This window comes from Dromiciops gliroides, chromosome 6, assembly GCF_019393635.1.
Source record: "Dromiciops gliroides isolate mDroGli1 chromosome 6, mDroGli1.pri, whole genome shotgun sequence".
Lineage (NCBI taxonomy): Eukaryota > Metazoa > Chordata > Mammalia > Microbiotheria > Microbiotheriidae > Dromiciops > Dromiciops gliroides.
Genome location: NC_057866.1, coordinates 54,735,971 through 54,754,310, shown reverse-complemented (window position 1 = coordinate 54,754,310; position 18,340 = coordinate 54,735,971). Strand labels below are relative to the sequence as shown.

General features: G+C 45.1%; 1 protein-coding gene across 2 annotated transcripts in view; it reads right to left on the bottom strand.

Moving 5' to 3' along the window:
* IRAG1 (inositol 1,4,5-triphosphate receptor associated 1) overlaps positions 1-18,340 on the bottom strand; it is a 126,469-nt gene that overhangs the window by 59,709 nt on the left and 48,420 nt on the right. Inside the window, exon 3 of one of the 2 annotated variants that reach the window (XM_043971380.1) lies at positions 9,083-9,246. The exons of the other annotated variant lie outside the window; for it this stretch is intronic. Coding sequence (XP_043827315.1) covers positions 9,083-9,246 — 164 coding nt within the window. The remainder of the gene's footprint in view (positions 1-9,082; positions 9,247-18,340) is intronic. 2 annotated transcript variants of the gene reach the window in all.

The window sequence follows — 18,340 nt, the reverse complement described above, 5'->3', positions numbered from 1 at the left end:
CGAGTCAACTGGCATTTGTTAAGCACCTACTATGTGCTAGACAATACAGAAAGAGGCAAAAAACAGTCCCTACCAAAAAACAAAAACAAAAAACCAAACCCAACAGTCCCCACTCTCAGTGAGTTCGATTATTAAGCCGAATGTTGCGCAGGAGAGGATTAACCACAAATTTAAGAGAGGGCTGTAGACAGTGGGAAAGGAGAAGCCATTATTTCAGGCCTGAGGCTGCTGTGGGTGGGTGGGGGAGGCAGGATGCAACCTCAAGAAGGTTGTAATAGGGGTTAGAGACAATCCCAAATGGTGAAGGAAAGGGTGAGGCTGGAGAGCTTTAGCTCTACTGGGATAAACCTGAGGAGCTGAATGGCCAGTGTCCGAGTTGGTAGCCGGTAGAACAGAGGCTGATTCAGTGCTTGCGGAGGAGAGAGTCCTTGTGAGCAGGAAGGGAAACCACAGCTCAAGTATAAATCATTTGGCCAGAGACAATAGAGCGACTGTCACAGGAGTGTGGTGGTGAACACTAGCCTGACCTCAGAGGCTCTACACCTGCACAGGGAGAGGTCATTATGCCAAATACTGCCAACGAATGGCAGTTGCTGATGCCACTTTGTTGCTGACCTTGAGAACACTTCACTAGTGGAGGGAATATTAAAAGCTTTATTTTAAAAATTAAATTTCCCAAATCAAACTGCTTGTCTTTTTTTTTTTTTAAGTGAGGCAATTGGGGTTAAGTGACTTGCCCAAGGTCACACAGCTAGTAAGTGTTAAGTGTCTGAGGCCGGATTTGAACTCAGGTACTCCTGACTCCAGGGCCGGTGCTCTATCCACTGCGCCACCTAGCTGCCCCAAATTTCTTGTCTTCTTAAGGAGGAGAGAGGGGAAAGAGGGAATGAGAGAATTTGGAACTCAAAAAAAAATTTTTTTTTAATTTTTGGTGAGGCAATTGGGGTTAAGTGACTTGCCCAGGGTCACACAGCTAGTAAGTGTCAAGTGTCTGAGGCCGGATTTGAACTCAGGTCCTCCTGAATCCAGAGCCAGTACTCCATCCACTGTGCCACCTCGCTGCTCTCCCAAATTTTTTTAAATGAATGTTAAAAATTGTTTTTATAGGGGCAGCTAGGTGGCACAGTGGATAAAACACTGGCCCTGGAGTCAGGAGGACCTGAGTTCAAATCTGACATCAGACACTTGACACTAGCTGTGTGACCCTGGGCAAGTTGCTTAACCCCCATTGCCCTGCAAAAAAAATTCATTTTTATATATGATTGGAAAATATTAAAAAACTTAAATTTCCTTTGCTTCTAAATGATTTCTTTCTCCAGTAGTAGGAAGCCCCACTATTTTAACTGAATGGGCTACAGTGGAAAGCTGCTGGATTTGGAGCCAGGAGACAGCTTTCATCCTGGCACTTATTACCCATGTGACCTTGGACAAGGATCTTTCATCTTTTGGGGTCTCAGTTTCTTCATCTATAAAACAAGCACATTGCACTACTTGACCTCTAAGATCCCTTCCAGTTCTAAATTGGTGACCTTATTACCAAAGCAAGTTGGGTCTTCTATGATTATCCTTGTATACGTTACCTAATTTGATCCTCACAATAACCCTGGCAATTAGGTGCTATTATTATTCCCATTTTACAACTGAGGCAACTGGGAAGAACATAGGTTAAGTGACTTGCCTAGGGTCACACAGCTAGTAAGTGTCTGAGGCTAGATTCGAACTCAGGTTTTCCAGATTCCAGGCCCAGTATTCTCTCCACTGAACCACCTGGCTGCCTCTGGGAAAGGTTAAGTGAATTGCTTAGGGTCACACAGCTAGTAAGTCTCTGAGGTGGAATTTTCAACTCAGGCTCTGGATTCCAAGTTCATTACTTTTGCCACCTAGCTACCTCTAGTAAAATACTTCCCATCTCCTTGCCCTCATTCTTACCTCCCCCAGTCCCCACCAGAAAATGAAAGCTCTATTGACATTCTGAAACATTGCCCTTTGGCACAAAATTTGTATCTGTCCCTATTTCAAATGCTATTTAATAATGCATCCAATCCTGAATGGTGTGGTGAGGCGGGGGAAGCAGTCCCATTATACATAAACTACGTGGTACAGTGGATAAAGCACCGGCCCTGGATTCAGGAGGACCTGAGTTCAAATCCTGCCTCAGACACTTGGCACTTACTAGCTGTGTGACCCTGGGCAAGTCACTTAACCCCCATTGCCCCACAATAACAAAAAACAAACAAACAAAAAAGAATAATGAGTCCAGAACATCACAGAACAATAGAAATTTAATGCTGGAGCAGACCTAGAATTCTACAATTTCAGTGTCAAAAAAGACCCCACGGGGCATCTATCTAACCTAATCCCCTTTTGGATACAAGAATCCCCTCTATAACTTCACAGGTTTGCAGATTTTGACCTAGAAGCCACCTTGGATAAGATGACTTCTAAAATTTAAAATCAAAATTCCTTTGCTTTTGAGTGCTTTCTTCCTCTCAAGTGCAAGAAGCCCACATATTCTAACTGTACACAGTACAGTGGAAAGGTGACTCGATTTGGAGCCCAAAGACACATCTTACCTTTCATCCAGGCTCTAGCACTTATTTACCCATGTGACCTTGGACAAGAACCCTTAATTTTTCTAGACCTCATTTATACAAAGTCACACAGGTAGTGAGTGACAGAGAGATTTGAACTCAGGTTCTCTGACTCCAAGCAAGGCCAGCACTGATGGAGAAGTTATACATACTCTGCTTAAATACTTCAGGTGATAGAAAACCAGATGGGGCGAAGCATTGTTGGACAGCTCTGGCTCTCTGTGAGTACCATCCATTGCTCCTGATTCTGTTCTCTGGGGCCAAGCATGAGAAGTATAATCCTTTCCTTCCCCCCACCCCCACCCCCCGCCCCCCACAGCCATTTGGATGTTGGAAGACCGTGAATGTTTATTAAGCCTTTCTTCTCTAGGCTAAACATCCTGAGTTCGGGCTACCAAGGCATGTTATCCAGTGCCCTCCCCATTCCACCCTCCTTTAGATATGCTACAGCTTGTCGATGTCCCTGCCAAAAATATGGCTCCCAAACTGAACCCCAAACTTCCCATGCAGTCCAACCCCAGGCAGAAAGCTCGATTGTTTTCTCTCTTGCTCCACCTACTATATTTACTGTGCCAGGTTTTTTTAATCCAATCCCTACATTTTATCGGTGGAGAAAATGATAAAATCTATTTTATGATAAGGTGACAAATGCGATAAAATTATAAAATGACAAAGGAGAGCAGAGTTAGGTTCAGGTTGCCAGAGTCCGGGACAAAGAGTGCTACTTTTACCCCACTTCGATGTGCCTATGTGAAGCTCCTCCAGACATAACAGAGTCCCTCAGGATTGATCTGGTTTTTGTACCATTCTGCTCCTCTCTTTTAGCAAAAACTCTCCCTGGGCCCCTTTGACATTTGGATTAGAATCAGCATATTCCTTTCAACTCCCATCAGGCACCTGACTGCTAGATCTAGGACCATGCAGGTTATCTGGAGTTTTACCTAACGATATTGAAAGGGTGAAAAACAAATGTTGAAAACTATCCTTAGATGTAACTGGAAAATAATAAAATACTTTCATTAAAAAAAAAAAAGAAAAGGTGAGCTGGTGTTGTTGGTAACCTTTCAACCACAACCGAGTTGCTTCACTCCTTATTATTGTAATTTGGGACATCGATGATGAAGGCAGAATTAAGGAACAGGTAAAAAGTTCTTACGCTGAGCCTCAAAGAATCGAATACCAGCAGAGGGAAGGGAAAGAGAAGAGATAAGGGGAATGATAAAGAAGGTCTCCATTTGTTTTTTTGTGTGTCTTCTTGTTTAGATCTCATTTGTAAAATTTGAAACTGCTCTCCCAGAAGGAGAGAAGTAGGCGAGACTGAGGTAGACTTTTAAGTCATATAATCTCAGCCTGATTCCTGCTCTAGGCCCAGCCATACGACTGCAGACTCACCAAGGCTCCCAGGAGAAATCAGTTTCATAGGTCACATTTTGTTCCCGTTGAATAAATCTTATAGAAACATTTAAATATTTATTCTCTTGATAAACTCCCAGGAATGTACAACGGCTCCGTAGCGGACCGTGTCCCACTAAAAATAGAGAGCGGTGTTGCAAATTGGAATCCTTTGTCCTTTTCCCCAACTTCACATGACTAGACCCAAGATAGGCAGTAGGAGAAGGGAAGAGAAGCTTGTAGAAGGGGACTCCAGAGTTTAATTCCTGCTGAGAGGCCCTGGCAAATGCTTGTGGAAGAAGCCAGCTTCCCTTAAACAGCAACTTGTCTGTATGAATAGCTTCTTTTCTCAAGACCAGAGACCAGCTCCTGCCCTGGGAGCATCGTTACCAGCAAGGAGGCATTTCAGGGAGCTGGAAGATGGCACTGATGCGGATGGGAAGGAAACGGCCTCTGGAGGCAGAGTGGAGGGGGCATGCCTGGGTATTTATCTTTCCGCATGTCCCCAGTGCTTAGCACAGGGCCTGGCTCAATGCAAGCACTTAATAAATGCTTGCAGATTGTCTAATTTGTGAGGAAATAATATTCTAGAAATGGATTATTCTAGAAAATAATATTTTCTATAAGAGAGTAATTTGCACAGTGAAAAGGAGAAGCTCATGGTCCTTGAGAATCCCCCCTAAGTCTAGCAATGGTCTGGCAATCAGGGAAGGGACCCAATACAGTAGAAAGAGCCCTGGCCTGGGAATCAGGAGACCCGGGGGCTTGCTCTGGTTCTGCCACTAATTTGATGCTTAACCCTTTCCCTCTCTGGGTCTTGGTTTTTTTCCTCAGTAAAATGACTAAGGTTGGATGGTACCAAAGGACCCACCCAGTACCCTTCCAGATGCATCATGGAGTTAAAAGGAATTTACTGACTCCAACCCAAATATCGAGGGGACCGGGAGGAGAAATAACTGGGAATTTGCTGAAAGCTTCCAGGACTCAGGGTCGTTCAGAATCAAACATGGGGCTTAGTATCACCATGAAGCATGCCTAAATGTACTTCTCACTGGGACTGATCAGGGCTGTTTCAATCCTAAATCATCGAGATAATATTAAACTGGGACAAAATACAAAATCCTGCACTTAGGCCCCTCCAGACCAGTCACGCAAAAATAAAGAGTGGTAGCAATGAGAATTATTAACAAAAAATGAGTATTTTTAAAAAGCAGCAACAAGTATTTTTTAAAAGCAGAAATGAGTATTTTTTAAAAGCAGAAATGAGCATTAAAAAACAAAACAGACATGAACTTAATTTGATCCAAAATATATATTATAATGACTCTGGAAATGAACATGATTTTAGGCTACCAAGAATCCTGAGGCAGATGGGGAGGGAGAGGGGGTGTGTGTGGGGACCCACTGTCCCTTGCCCTACTCAGACCACATCCAGAATATTATGTCACTTCTAGAAAAGAAACTGCCAAGCTGGAACGTGGACATCAGAGGGCCGTCAGGATGGTGAGGGGAATAGGGACTGTGCCCTAGCCTGTCAGCTCCTTGAAGGCAAGGAGACCATCTCTTGCCTCTCTTGGCATCCAGTGCTTAGCACAGTGCCTGACACATAGTAGGTACTTAATAAATGCCTGTTGATTGTCTGTCTGGGCTGTTTAATCTGTAGAACAGAAGATGGGGGCAGGAATGGGTGAGGGGCATGATAGCTAACAAAAAAAAAACCCAAAACAATTATGGGATGATAGGTTTAGAGTTGAAAGAGACTTTAGGGGCTATCAAACTGACCCCCCCACACACACTATTTTAGAGATGGAGAAATTGGGGGACAGAGAAGTTAAGGGAAATACCCAGGATCCCATATCAGGATTTGAACACAGGTCTTCCTGGCTCCACATTCATGACCCTGTCAACTATACTGCATTGCCTCTTAGGAAGTACGGAAGGGGGGCATAAACAAATAAGGCAATTTTTGTCACTGCCTTGTTAAGCTAAACATGTTGTTTAAAAACCAACCCAGGGCAGCTAGATGGCGCAGTGGATAGAGCACTGGCCCTGGAATCAGGATGACCTGAGTTCAAATCTGGCCTCAGACACTTAACACTTACAAGCTGTGTGACCCTGGGCAAGTCACTTAACCCCAATTGCCTCACTAAAAAACAAACAAACAAACAAACAAACCCAAATTCTGTGTAACAGAAATTACATAGTTCATAGTTTCTAATGGAAGAATGACCTTGGAAAAGTCACTTAGCTCCTCTGTGCCTCAGTTTCCATATCTGTAAAATGAAGAGAGCCCCTGATGTCCCTTCCTGCTCCACAACTAGGATTCTAGGATCCTTATAGAATCCACTTGTTCTCCTTTGCATATTGAAATGTTTGCATGTGTGTATTGCTGATGGTTAAATTTATAATAAAAGAAAGAAAATTTTGGGAAAAAATAGACTTATTTGGTTGTCACCCTTTTTCCAGGGTAAATTTTCTGCCTTGTCCACTGAAGGCTCATGTTGAGAAATCAAGCTTTATGTTGTCTGGGGAAGAGGAGAAAGGAGGGGCTAGAGAAAGTGTGTGTGTGTGTGTGTGTGTGTGTGTGTGTGTGTGTGTGTGTGTGTGTGTATGTTTATGTGTGGAAAGAAAAACAGGATTTAACCCTGCAGCTTTTGTGTGGGAAGGACTGATTAATTTTTGTACCAGAGATGGGAAAATAAAAGGCCAGGGCCTAGGGAACTGGAGCTAGGGATGGGCCCTGGAGATCCGTAAACAAAGAGGCAGGCTCTGTTCCTTGCTGTCTTGCAGTGGCCTCATGGGCTGCGCCTCCCCATGGCACTGGGAACTCAGAGAATCACAGGATCTCAGAGCTATAGGAGGTGTCCTGGTGGACATCTAGTCTAATCTGTGCATGAGCAGCTACTCTGTCCCCCCCCCCAAAGGGGTTATCTAGCCTCCCCACAAAGACCCCCTAGTGAGGGGGAACTCACTACCTTCCTAAGTAGCAGATCCCATTTTGGAAACTGAAGCCTAAGTCATTTGCCTACGGTCACCTGGATGGCAAGGTGTAGACCTGGGATTTCAACCCACATCTGGGGATTCCAGATGCAGGGCTCTTTTTCCTCCCTCACCATGCTGAACCCTACTGAGCCCAATCTAGTGTATGACTAGGCATCCATTGTTTTATCCCCTACACGGTCACTTGTCTGACAGCTGTGATGTCTAGAGCGAAAGGTCAGTCCATCTGTCAACAAACATTTATTGAGAAGGGAGCTGTTACCAATGGCTCCCTTGGAAACCCTTGTTCAGGACCGGCTGGGGTAGGCAGAAGACTAGAATTCTGTGGTTCTGTTCTCGAGCTACCAAGTGGACTTCGGATCCGGTGTGCAAAGCTTCCTGAGTCATGTGGAATGGGTAAAAATAATTGGTTCACTCTCTGCATCCAAGCTACCCCTTGCAAATTTCAGACCCCATGTGGCCAGGGCTATCATAAACCAGGAAATGGTGCTTTAGCACATTGGGAAGCTTGGACAGAATGCAGGACAAATTGTATCAGGGATGCTGACAATACTTCCTAGCAACAATAAAGGAAAACCCAATGGATGTTTTTCATCCCCAGTATAGAATATGGTGTCCTGAGCCACTGGGAGGCCATGCAATACCTCAGCTGAGGGTGGGCCAGGGGGTCAGGCAGCTTCCATTCAGAGCCACACCCTTTCATGACTCTGGCCCAGACCTACTGGATTCCTGGTTTGTCAACAAGTATTGGCCATGCACGGCCTTCCTCCCTGGGATAAAGCCCTGGAGACAAAAGCTTGCTTGAGACAGGGAAGAGAGCTCTCTTTTTGACTCTGTGAATGTCCAAGAACATCTAGGGCAGGGGGCTATGAGCTCGTTTTAAAAAATATTCAGATAACTATATTTCAATATAACTGGTTTCCTCTGTAATCGTCATTGTTTTGTTTTATGCATTTTATTTTATTTTTTTATTTTTGTGAGGCAGTGGGAGTTAAATGACTTGCCCAGGGTCACAGAGCTAGTAAGTGTTAAGTGTCTGAGGCTGGATTTGAACTCAGGTCCTCCTGAATCCAGGACCAGTGCTTTATCCACTGTGCCACCTAGCTGCCCCTGTTTTATGCATTTTAAAACACCATCCTGAGAAGGAATAGGATTTGCCAGCTTGCCGATGAGGTCCACAGCACATACACAGGGTAAAACCCCTTGACTTAGAGCCACCGACAGCTAGCTAAGAGAGGCCTTGGATGTTTCCCAGTCCTGGCTCCTCATGGTGCAGAGCAGGGGAAGCCCACACTCAGTCAGTGGGAGGGACAAGCCCAGAACCCAGGCCTAGGCGCCTTCTGGTTCATAGGATCATAAATTTAAACTTGGGAGGGGCCTCTTAGGCCATCTGGTCGAGCCACCTTATTTTAGAGATGAAGAAACTGAGACCCAGAGTAAAGAAATGACTTGCCCAAGGTCACACAGGTGACAGAACTGGGATCTGAACCTACCTCCTCTGACTCTACATGCCTTCTGCCTATGTCACAGTGCGCTTTCCCTTATCCACAGTGCTCTGAGATCCCATCATCCCACCATCCCACGCTACCCTACCCCATCCCGCCCTACTTCCTTCCACACAAATCTCCTTTAACTACCACAGGCAGGAGTCTCAGGCTGAGACCTAACTTGGGACACTGAAATATCCATAAGAAATAGATTTGTCTGTTTTTGTTTTCAAGAGGAAGCCTTGGTTCACACTGTCTAAACCTACAAGGTCAGCACAGCTTCAGTCTCAGACTTGGCCATGGGTGATAATAGGGAAGCCATCCCTGGTCTGGGAGCTAGGGTGAAGCCTCTCTGAGAAAGCATGTGTGGACTTAGAAAGTCCACTATTGAGCATTTCCATTGGGAAGTAAACAGCCTGTGCTGCCCGAGTCCCCTGCAAGGGCAGATCATGGCATCCAGAGGGCCTGGTGAGACCAGCTCTCAGCCAGCTGCCGGATCCTGGAGCAGAAAGAGAAGACCCTCCCCGGCTGCACCTCTGCTCACACTCACGCCTAGCCCAGGAAGGGAAAGAAGGGTGGGGAGGGGGGAGGAGGGGCCAGGAGGTCACTTACTTCAACAGCAGGGCTCAGGGCAGGCTGTGGCTCTCCTGGCTGCTCTTCATCTCCAGGTAGGTTGGGCATGATGGAAGGCTGGCTGACCAGACCATGCACTGCTAAGCCCCTCGGCCGCCTCTCCGCCCTGGGGGAGGTGCACTGAGAGGCTGGGGATCTGGAGACTGGGGAGATGCCAAAAGCACAAATCAACTCCTTTCCCATCCCCAGCCATCCTCATGCCAGAATCACTTACAATAGCCAAGAGTTACCAGGGAGAGAAAGGCCATAGGCCCCGCTTGCCTTTCCCAGAAGGCCAAGCTAGTCCTAGCGAGGGAATCCAAACGTGGCTTTCCTCGGGCTCAGGCAGCATTTGCATGGTCAGGAGTGACCTTTCCAGATTCCCCGTCGAACTTGGCTATAGTTATAAACTCTAAGCCAAGCCCCAGGCAAGGGGGAGGACTCAGGACCCCCCCCCCACTCTCTTTTTTCCAGGCTTGGGAGGACACCATATGGGGTGGCCCTTGAGTGGCTGTTGGGGACTTGTCTCCACATGACTTCCCTAGAGCTCTTGAGATTCCCCACATCACTAAGGAATTCATAGGAAGATCTGAACCACTGATGCTATACTTTGAGACACAGCCCTGACCAAGGAGCTATTTGTAGGCTCATGCTTTTTGGTCTTCCCCTGGGTAATGGAGCAGATGTTAAAGACAGACAGGGGAAGGAAGATGGAAGAGACAGGGAGGTTACCACTATTCACTGCCCCCAAATGATGTGTAATTTTCTGACTCCTGTCCCTAGGACCTTTCTCACACCACCCAACCCTGGAATTCTTGACCCTGAGTGGCAAACTTGGGCCTCAAAACCCACTCTTTTTTTCCCTCCAGCTTTCCAGGATGCCACTGTAGACAGCCATGGTAGATAACGCTGGACTGGAAGTCAGGGAGACCTGGGTTCGAATCCTGCCTCAGGTACTTGCTAGCTGTGTGATTTGGGACAAGTCATTCAAACTGTTTAAGCCTCATTTTCCTCATCTGTAAAATGGGAATCCCAATAGCACCTCCCTCCCAGGGTTTTGGTAAAAGTTCAAGGAAGAGAATGAGAGTAAAGCACTATGCAAACCCTAAAGTGTTACCTAAATGTGTTTTTATTCTTGCATTTATTAGCATCGTTAGAATGTTCTAGATGTTAGATGGGAAGGCAGTGTTGTGCAGTGGAAAGAACACTTGGAGACAGAAGACCTGGTCAGTCTTGTTCCTGGGTCCCCTTTATCAACAGGTTCAGTTGCCTCACCTCTAAGGTGATGATAATAACAATAGCTCATATCTTTGTTCAGACTTTTTCAGTCATGTCCAACCCTTTGTGACCCCATTTGGGGTTTTCTTGGTAAAGATACAGGAGTCATTTGTCAATTCCTTCTCCAACTCATTTTACAGATGAGCAAACTGAGGCAGAGTGAAGTGACTTGCCCAGCGTCACACAAAGAGTAAGTCTAGGATTCAAACCCAGAACCTGTGATTCCGAATCCAGTGTGTTCCTTTCATCATGCCACATTCCCTTTACTAAGAAAATGGAGGATGTTAATTACTGACTTTGTCTGAACACTGTTCATATTTTGCAGAGTAAAGACTGGGGTGCTAGCAGCTACTCTCCAAAGGGAGACTGAGATGGAAACCATTCCTTTGGATTTCTTTTCTTTTCTTTTCTTTTCAAGTCTCCCTATCTCCCCAAGGCTGGAGGTGGAGTGGCTACTCATGCTCCACTCTGATAAGCAAGGGAGCTCTGACTGCTTCATTTCTTTTTTGTTTTTTATAAGTGACTAGCCCAGGGTCACATAGCTAGTAAGTGTCAAGTGTCTGAGTCCGCATTTGAACTCAGGTCCTCCTGGATCCAGAGCCAGTGCTGTGCCACCTAGCTGCTCCCTGACTGCTTCATTTCTGACCTGGACAGGTTCTGCCCTCCTTTTGGAATCTTAGAGCTTCTCCTGCCCTGGGATGGGTTGGAGGGGGAGGGAGGTGTCACCCTATTAATTCAGAACCCAGTACTGCCTCCTTAGCTGCTGCCTCCGTTTAAACTTGAGTTTAGCTCAGAGCTCCCTAGCTCTTATCTGGGAGCATCATTCCTTCCTATTTCTGTTGACCTCTGCCCTGCTCAGACCCCACCCTGGTATTACGGTTAGTTCTAGGGCCCATGTTTTAGGAAAGGCATTGACAAGTTTAAGCACATTCTGAGAAGAATAAGTGAGCGGGTGGGGACTGGAGACCCTAACAAAGCTGGATTAGTTGATAACACTGGACATGGAACAGGGAAAATTTAAGGAAGACCTATGGGCTGTCAAGAAGAGGGGTCAGATTGGCTCCGTTTGTCCTGTAGAGCAGAGCTTTAAATGTATCAGCTCCCTAGGGCAAGCCCGTATTCTCTGATCCTCTGTTCCTCCTACCGTAAAATGAGCATAACAATTCCTTCAGCCCCTCCCTCACAGAGCTGTTCTTAGAATCAAAGAAAGGGCTGTGGAAGCCTTAAGCACGATTCAATGACCAACTCATTATTGTTAAATTGCAAAGAGGAAGATTTCAGCTCAGTGTAATTTAAGAAAAAACCCCCAAGGGTAGCTAGGTGGCGCAGTGGATAAAGCACCGGCCCTGGATTCAGGAGGACCTGAGTTCAAATCTGTCCTCAGACACTTGAGACTTACTAGCTGTGTGACCCTAGGCAAGTCACTTAACCCTAATTGCCTCACCAAAAAAAAAAACAAAAAACCCAAAACCCAAAAAACAAAGAGAGAGAGAGAGAGAAAACCCCCAACTCCATAATAATTAGGGCTATCCCAATGTGGAGTGAGCCACCTCCGGAGGTCATCAGCTCTCCATCACTGGAGGCCTTTATGTGGGAAGCTACAGAGGATTCCTGCTCACCTTGGGACTGGACTGGATGCCTGGCCTGTGAGACCCCCTCTAGCTCTGAGATGCTCCAGTGTAGACATCTCCAGCACAGTGTTCCTCTTGGGCTTCCCCCAGCCAGCCTCCCCCCTCTACCTCCTCTCCTGCCCCAGCACCTCAGTCCCCATCCTAGAGAGTTTCTTCTGACCCCTGCTGGACAAAATCCAGTACTCCATCGAGAACCACAGAAGCCTTAGTATCCCACTCTTGGTCCCACTGCGTGCGTGCGTGTGTGTGTGTGTGTGTGTGTGTGTGTGTGTGTGTGTGTGTGTGTGAATTTAAAGCCAACCAGGAACAAGGAATCCACAATGGTGCAGCAAAAAGAAAGGGGTTTTGGAGTCAGGGGATCTGGATTCAAATCCTGACTTTATCACCTAATACTACCTCTCTGCCTTTGGGTAACTCCTTTCAATCCCCCTGGGACTCAGTTTTTCATCTTTAAAGTGGGAAGATAGGGGTAGCTAGATGGCTCAGTGGATGGCCTGGAGCCAGAGAGACTCATTTTCACGAGTTCAAATCCAGGCTCAGACACTTACTAGCTGTGGGACCCTGGGCAAGTCACTTCACCCTGTTTGCCTCAGTTTCCTCATCTGTAAAATGAGCTGGAGAAGGAAATGGCAAACTGTTCCTGTGTCTTTGCCAAGAACCCCCCCCAAATAAGGTCACAAATAGTTAGACAAGACTGAAAAACAACTGAACAACAACAAAATTTGGAAGCGGGTAGATAAAAATAATCTCTAAGGTCCCTACCAGTTCTAAATCTATAATCTTGTGAGCTGCCTTCATTAAGATTGAAGTCCTTAAATTAGACAAGGAGTCATCCTCTTGTCCCAATCCTGCCTGTTCTAATCCAGCCAATTCCTCAACTGTTCTGTTCCAAAAGGGGGGAATTGAACTGCAGGCAAGGTGATAACAGTGACAAATTCTCTGAATTCCCTCTGAACATCCCTTTGAACTCTGATGTAGCATGACTTCCCAGGGGAAGCAAGAAGGCTATTACTGTGAAGGAAATAGAATAATAAAGGAGGAAAGTGAGGAGCTAAGGAAACCCCATTCCAATTTTTAAAAGCTTTACAGTAATAGCTACTATGGTTCTCAAACTGTGTTTTGTTTTCTATTTGTTTCCCTGTAATTTCTAGGAGTTTTCTTTAGAAAACTTAGGCAGACAACAGTGGTGTAATAGCTTTGGAGTCTGAAGTCCCAGGTTTAAGTACTGCTTCTGCCACTACCTATGTGACCTTGGGCACTTCATTTCCTTTTCTGTGAAATGGGAAGGTAGGTGCTTTGAAGTACCTCTTCACGACCATCAAATTGTCAAAACAATAACTAAAAACAAAAAAGAACCCCTCAATATTGGCAGAATTATGGAAGAACAGATATGCTCATTCATTACTGGTGGAGTTGCACATTTATAGAATCTATTTGGAGAGTTATCTCACAATAACAATGTAAAGGGAACAAAAGTATCATATTCTCTGACCCTATAATTCTATTGTTGGGAACCGACCCTGAAAGTGCTATCATCATTATCAACAACAACAACAACACAAGGTATCAATCTAGTCAAAGACTTTCATTACAGCATTATGAGTAATTACAAAAAAACTAGAAGCAACTTCAACTCAGCAGTACGGTCCTGGCTAAATAAATTGTGACTCATTCATGTACTAGAATGCTGCAATACAATTAAGACAAACAAGTAAGAGGAATTCCTAGAAACTTGGAAAGACCCTTTAGACAAAATGCAAAATCAAAACAAAAATGGAATGCCTAATTATAATAGTATAAGAAGAAGGAATGAGAATGAAGGGGCAAATGAAGAATCTTGAGTACATAGGATGACCGAAAAAAATTATGATGTTTTATTCATTGAAATTCGCTAATTTAAATATTAAATAGTTACTAAGCAATCTTGGGTTTGCATCGATGATCAGTATTGTTTTTAACAAAACATTTAATAAGAAAGAGTAAAATGGAAAATAAGAGTAAAATGAAGTGAAGTTGTACTTATTATCTCAAAGATTTTCAGCTCTAAGATAACCTATGACTTCAAAATGTAGGGGAGAGAAACGGAAAAACAGAGGACTCTATCTTATTTTAACATAGGCCTGGGAGGAGAAAAAAATAGATGGTGGGAAAAAGATGGTAGCAGCCCATTCTTGGGGGTAGAGGAAGAGAAAATAACTCCTCCACTTAGCAGCTGTATGATCTTTGGAAAATTCTTCTCCTCTGGGTCTGATTTTCCTCATCTATAGAGTCAGACCACACATGGAAGAAGAAGAAAAGAAAGTTCTGTCTGTCAAATGGTTTGACATTGAAAACTGCTATGACTTTATCAGGGGAAATGACACTAAAGGAGAATCGTTCTCATCTTTTTTACCGAGGAGCCCAAAGGACCGGGGGACCTTTCCATCTGACCTTCAGTTGAAACCTTCTCCCTTGTTGGAATGTGAACTCCTTGAGGACAGAGACTCTGTCTTGCTTTTCTATTCCTATGCCCAGTAATTAGGCTTATTCATTCATTCATTCATTCATTCATTCATTCATCCATTCATTCATTCATTCATTCATCCATTCATCCATCCATCCATCCATCCATCCATCCATCCATCCATCCATCCATCCATCCATCCATCCATCCATCCATCCATCCATCCATCCATCCGCCTCACAAGACTATGGCTTCCTCTAAAACTCAGCTGAAGTGCCCCTTCTGTAGGAGAGTCTTCCCTGCTTTCCCCAGCTACTAGTGCCTTCTCCTTTAAGGCTATCTTCCATTTACTCTGTATGGTTTGGGTTTTTTCTTTTTTGATTTTTGGTTTTTTGGTGAGACAATTGGGGTTAAGTGACTTGCCCAGGGTCACACAGCTAGTAAGTGTTAAGTGTCTGAGGCCAGATTTGAACTCAGGTACTCCTGACTCCAGGGCCAGTGCTCTATCCACTGCACCACCTAGCTGCCCCTGTATGTTTTTTATATTTACTGATTTGCATGTAGGTTGTCTCCCCATTAGACTGTAAGCTGCCTGAGGGCAGGGACTATTTTTTGGTTTTGTTTTTTTCCCTAGAATCCCCAGAGTGCAGTGTCTGTACTGACAAAGTAAGCACTTTATAAATGTTTGAAGATTAATGAATCAAATGAAATAACATATAGAGCTCTTTATTGTTATTTGGTCATGTCTGACTTTTCATGACTACATTTGGCAAAGATACTAGAGTGGTTTGCCTTTGCCTTCTCCAGCTCATTTTACAGATGAAGAAACTGAGGCAAACAGGGTGAAGTGACTTGCCCAGGGCCACACTTGAGGCCAGATTTGAACTCAGGAAGATAAGGCTTCCTGATTCCAGGCCCAGTGCTTTATCCACTGTGCCACCCAGCTGCCCCTGAGAAAATGAACAACAACATAAATGTCAGCTATTAGGAACAGCAGCAGCATGAGAAAACTTCCCATTATCCATTTCTGTGCTTCCCTGTAAGACAAAGAGCTTCCTAGACTTTTTTTGTGTCATGGACCTCTTGGGAATTCTGGTAAATCCCACAGATCTCTTCCCAGAACAGCATTTTTAAATGCATAAAATAAAATACATGTTATTAGAAAGGAAACTAATTATATGTAAATAAAGGCACTTTTTTCCCATCACATTTACAGATCCCTCCTGAAAGCTATCTAAGGATCCCTTTGGGGTCTGGGAGTCCCGGGTTTAAAAGTTTTGCTCTAAGACCATGGTGACCCGGAGGTCTGGGTCATTGTGTCTCAAACTTGGGACTGTCTTGTAGCTGTGTGACCAGTCATTGGGACCTCCCTAAAGCTTCCTCTTATAACTACAGCCTTTCTTTAAGTGTCTGTAGCACTTAGCGGCTGTACTGGACATCTGACACCCAATGCCATTCTTTGTTCTACTTCTCTCCATTTCGCGTTTGCATTTCTTTCCCCACTCACTCTTAGGCACAGAGATGCTATCTTCTTTGGAATCCCCAACAGCCTAGGCCAGCAAGGGGCCAGCCCTGTGCTAGCCCTGGGGCCGGCTCTTCCCTGAGGACTGGCCACTGGCTGTCTTTGGGCAACCTCATCTTCACAGTCAGTGAACAGAGGAAAGTGTGATGAAAATGACCCTTCTGTCATGCTCAACATCCGAGTCCAATGTGGGTGATGTTGGAAAGAACACAATGTGAACAAAGCTCCTTGTCCCAGTTGAAAGACACCAGTGAATCTCAGACCTGGCTCTTAGTCTGTATGCTTTTGTAAAAAAAAAGAAAGGAGGGGCAGCTAGGTGGCACAGTGGATAAAGCACTGACCCTGGAGTCAGGAGGACCTGAGTTCAAATCCAGCCTCAGACACTTGACACTTAATAGCTGTGTGACCCTGGGCAAGTCACTTAACCCCAATTGCCTCACCAAAAAAAAGGAAAGGAAAGGTCTACAGGCACAAAAGGGAATGAGGAATGAAGTTTCTTCAAATGAAGCTCCAGTCACTAAGGCCTCCTCTACATGTTCATCCCAGCTCCATGACCTTCACCAAGTCACCAAACTCCTCACTTAGAGGGCTCTTTTCTTCCTGTGAATTCCTAAAGCACCGTGCCTTTGGCCCCCTTCCTCCTGACTCCTCTTTCAAGGCTGCCTTGGACTATTATCCAGTCAAGTCAATAAGCCTCTATTAAACACCTATCAGGTGCCTGACACTGGGCTGAGTGTTGGGGATACAAAGAAAGGGGGGGGGAAGACAATCCCTGCCCTCAAGAAGTTTATATTCTAATGAAAGAGACTTCATGACAAAGAACTCTGTACAAATGACATACACAGGTTAAATTGGAGATAAGAACAGAGGAACGGTGCTAGACTTCAGAGAAAATGGAACGTCTTCTTGCAGAAAGAGGGATTTTAATTGAGACTTGACAGAAGCGAGGGAAACCAGGAAGTGGAGACAGAGAAGGAGAGAATTCTAGGCATGGGAGACCAGCAGTGAAAAGGCCCAGAGTCGACACATGGGGTGTTTGAGGAACAGCCGGGAGGTTGGCGGCACTGGACCGAAGAGTACGTGGAAGGGAGTGAGGTGTAAGAGCACCGGAGAGGCCGGGCACTTTTGGTTTACTTTTTGGGCAGCTCTGACACTCAATTCTGTGTGGGACTTTAGCTAAGTCACCAAACCGCTTTTCCTCATCAGTAAAATGAAGGGGTTAGGTTAGTTAGTGGCTGAAGTCCCCTCCATCCAGCTTCAGATCTATCGTCCTGGATGAATTCCCCAAATCAGAAATTGGATCTGGTTAACCTAGAGCCCAGCTGGCTGATCTAGCTGAGAGAACCACTTTGGAATTCCATGTAGAATACTGGGATGATTTGATTGGAGGTTAATGGCTCTGTTGTGTTTCAATCTTATTAAAATAGGAGTTTAGTCAATGCAGGAGGGTATATCTTCAATGCTCACATGTTTGTCTACTGGCCTATTGGCTGGGGGCTGAGGGCAGCTAGGTGGCGCCATAGTGCACAAAGTGCCAGGCCTGCAATAGTCTTCCTGAGTTCACATCTGGCTCCATCCAGTCTTTGTGTGACCGTGGGCAAGTCACTTCACCCTGCTTGCCTCAGTTTCCTCATCTATAAAATGGACTGGAAAAGGAAAGGCAAACCACTCCAGTACCTTTGCCAAGAAAACCCCAAAAGAGGTCAGAAAGAGTTGGACAAAGGGGCAGCTAGGTGGTGCAGTGGATAAAGTATTGGCCCTGGATTCAGGAGGACCTGAGTTCAAATCCAGCCTCAGACACTTGACACTTACTAGCTGTGTGACCCTGGGCAAGTCACTTAACCTTCATTGCCCCACCCCCAAAAAAACCAAAAAACAAAAGAAAGAGTTGGACACAACTGAAACATTTCAACAACACCCCCCATTCCTATAAATGCTGTTCTTCCTCATTTCTCCCTCTGCATTTCTCTGGCTTCCTTCACAACTCAGCTCAAATCCCACCTGCTGCAGGAAGTCTTTCCCCATCCTCCAGCTGCTAGTGCTCAGGCTGCTCTCATCTACTCTATGTATTTTATCACCTCATTATGTTCAGGTTTGTCTTCTCTGTTAGAATGTGAGTCCCCTTGAGGGTGGAGGCTGTTTTTACCTTTCTATGTGTGTCTGTAGCACTCGGCACAGTTCTTGGCACTTAGTAAACACTTAATAAATGCCTTTTTTTTTTTTGGTACCAGAGGCAGCTCCAGCATGACCTTCTCCCCACAATGGTTAAATTGTCAGGGGGAGCACTTAAACCTTGGAAATAGGCAAATGCTACAAACCAGGCCTTGATGGATTGTCTAGACTCAAGAAAGAGCTGAAGAAAATGTTAATAACTCAAATTAAAC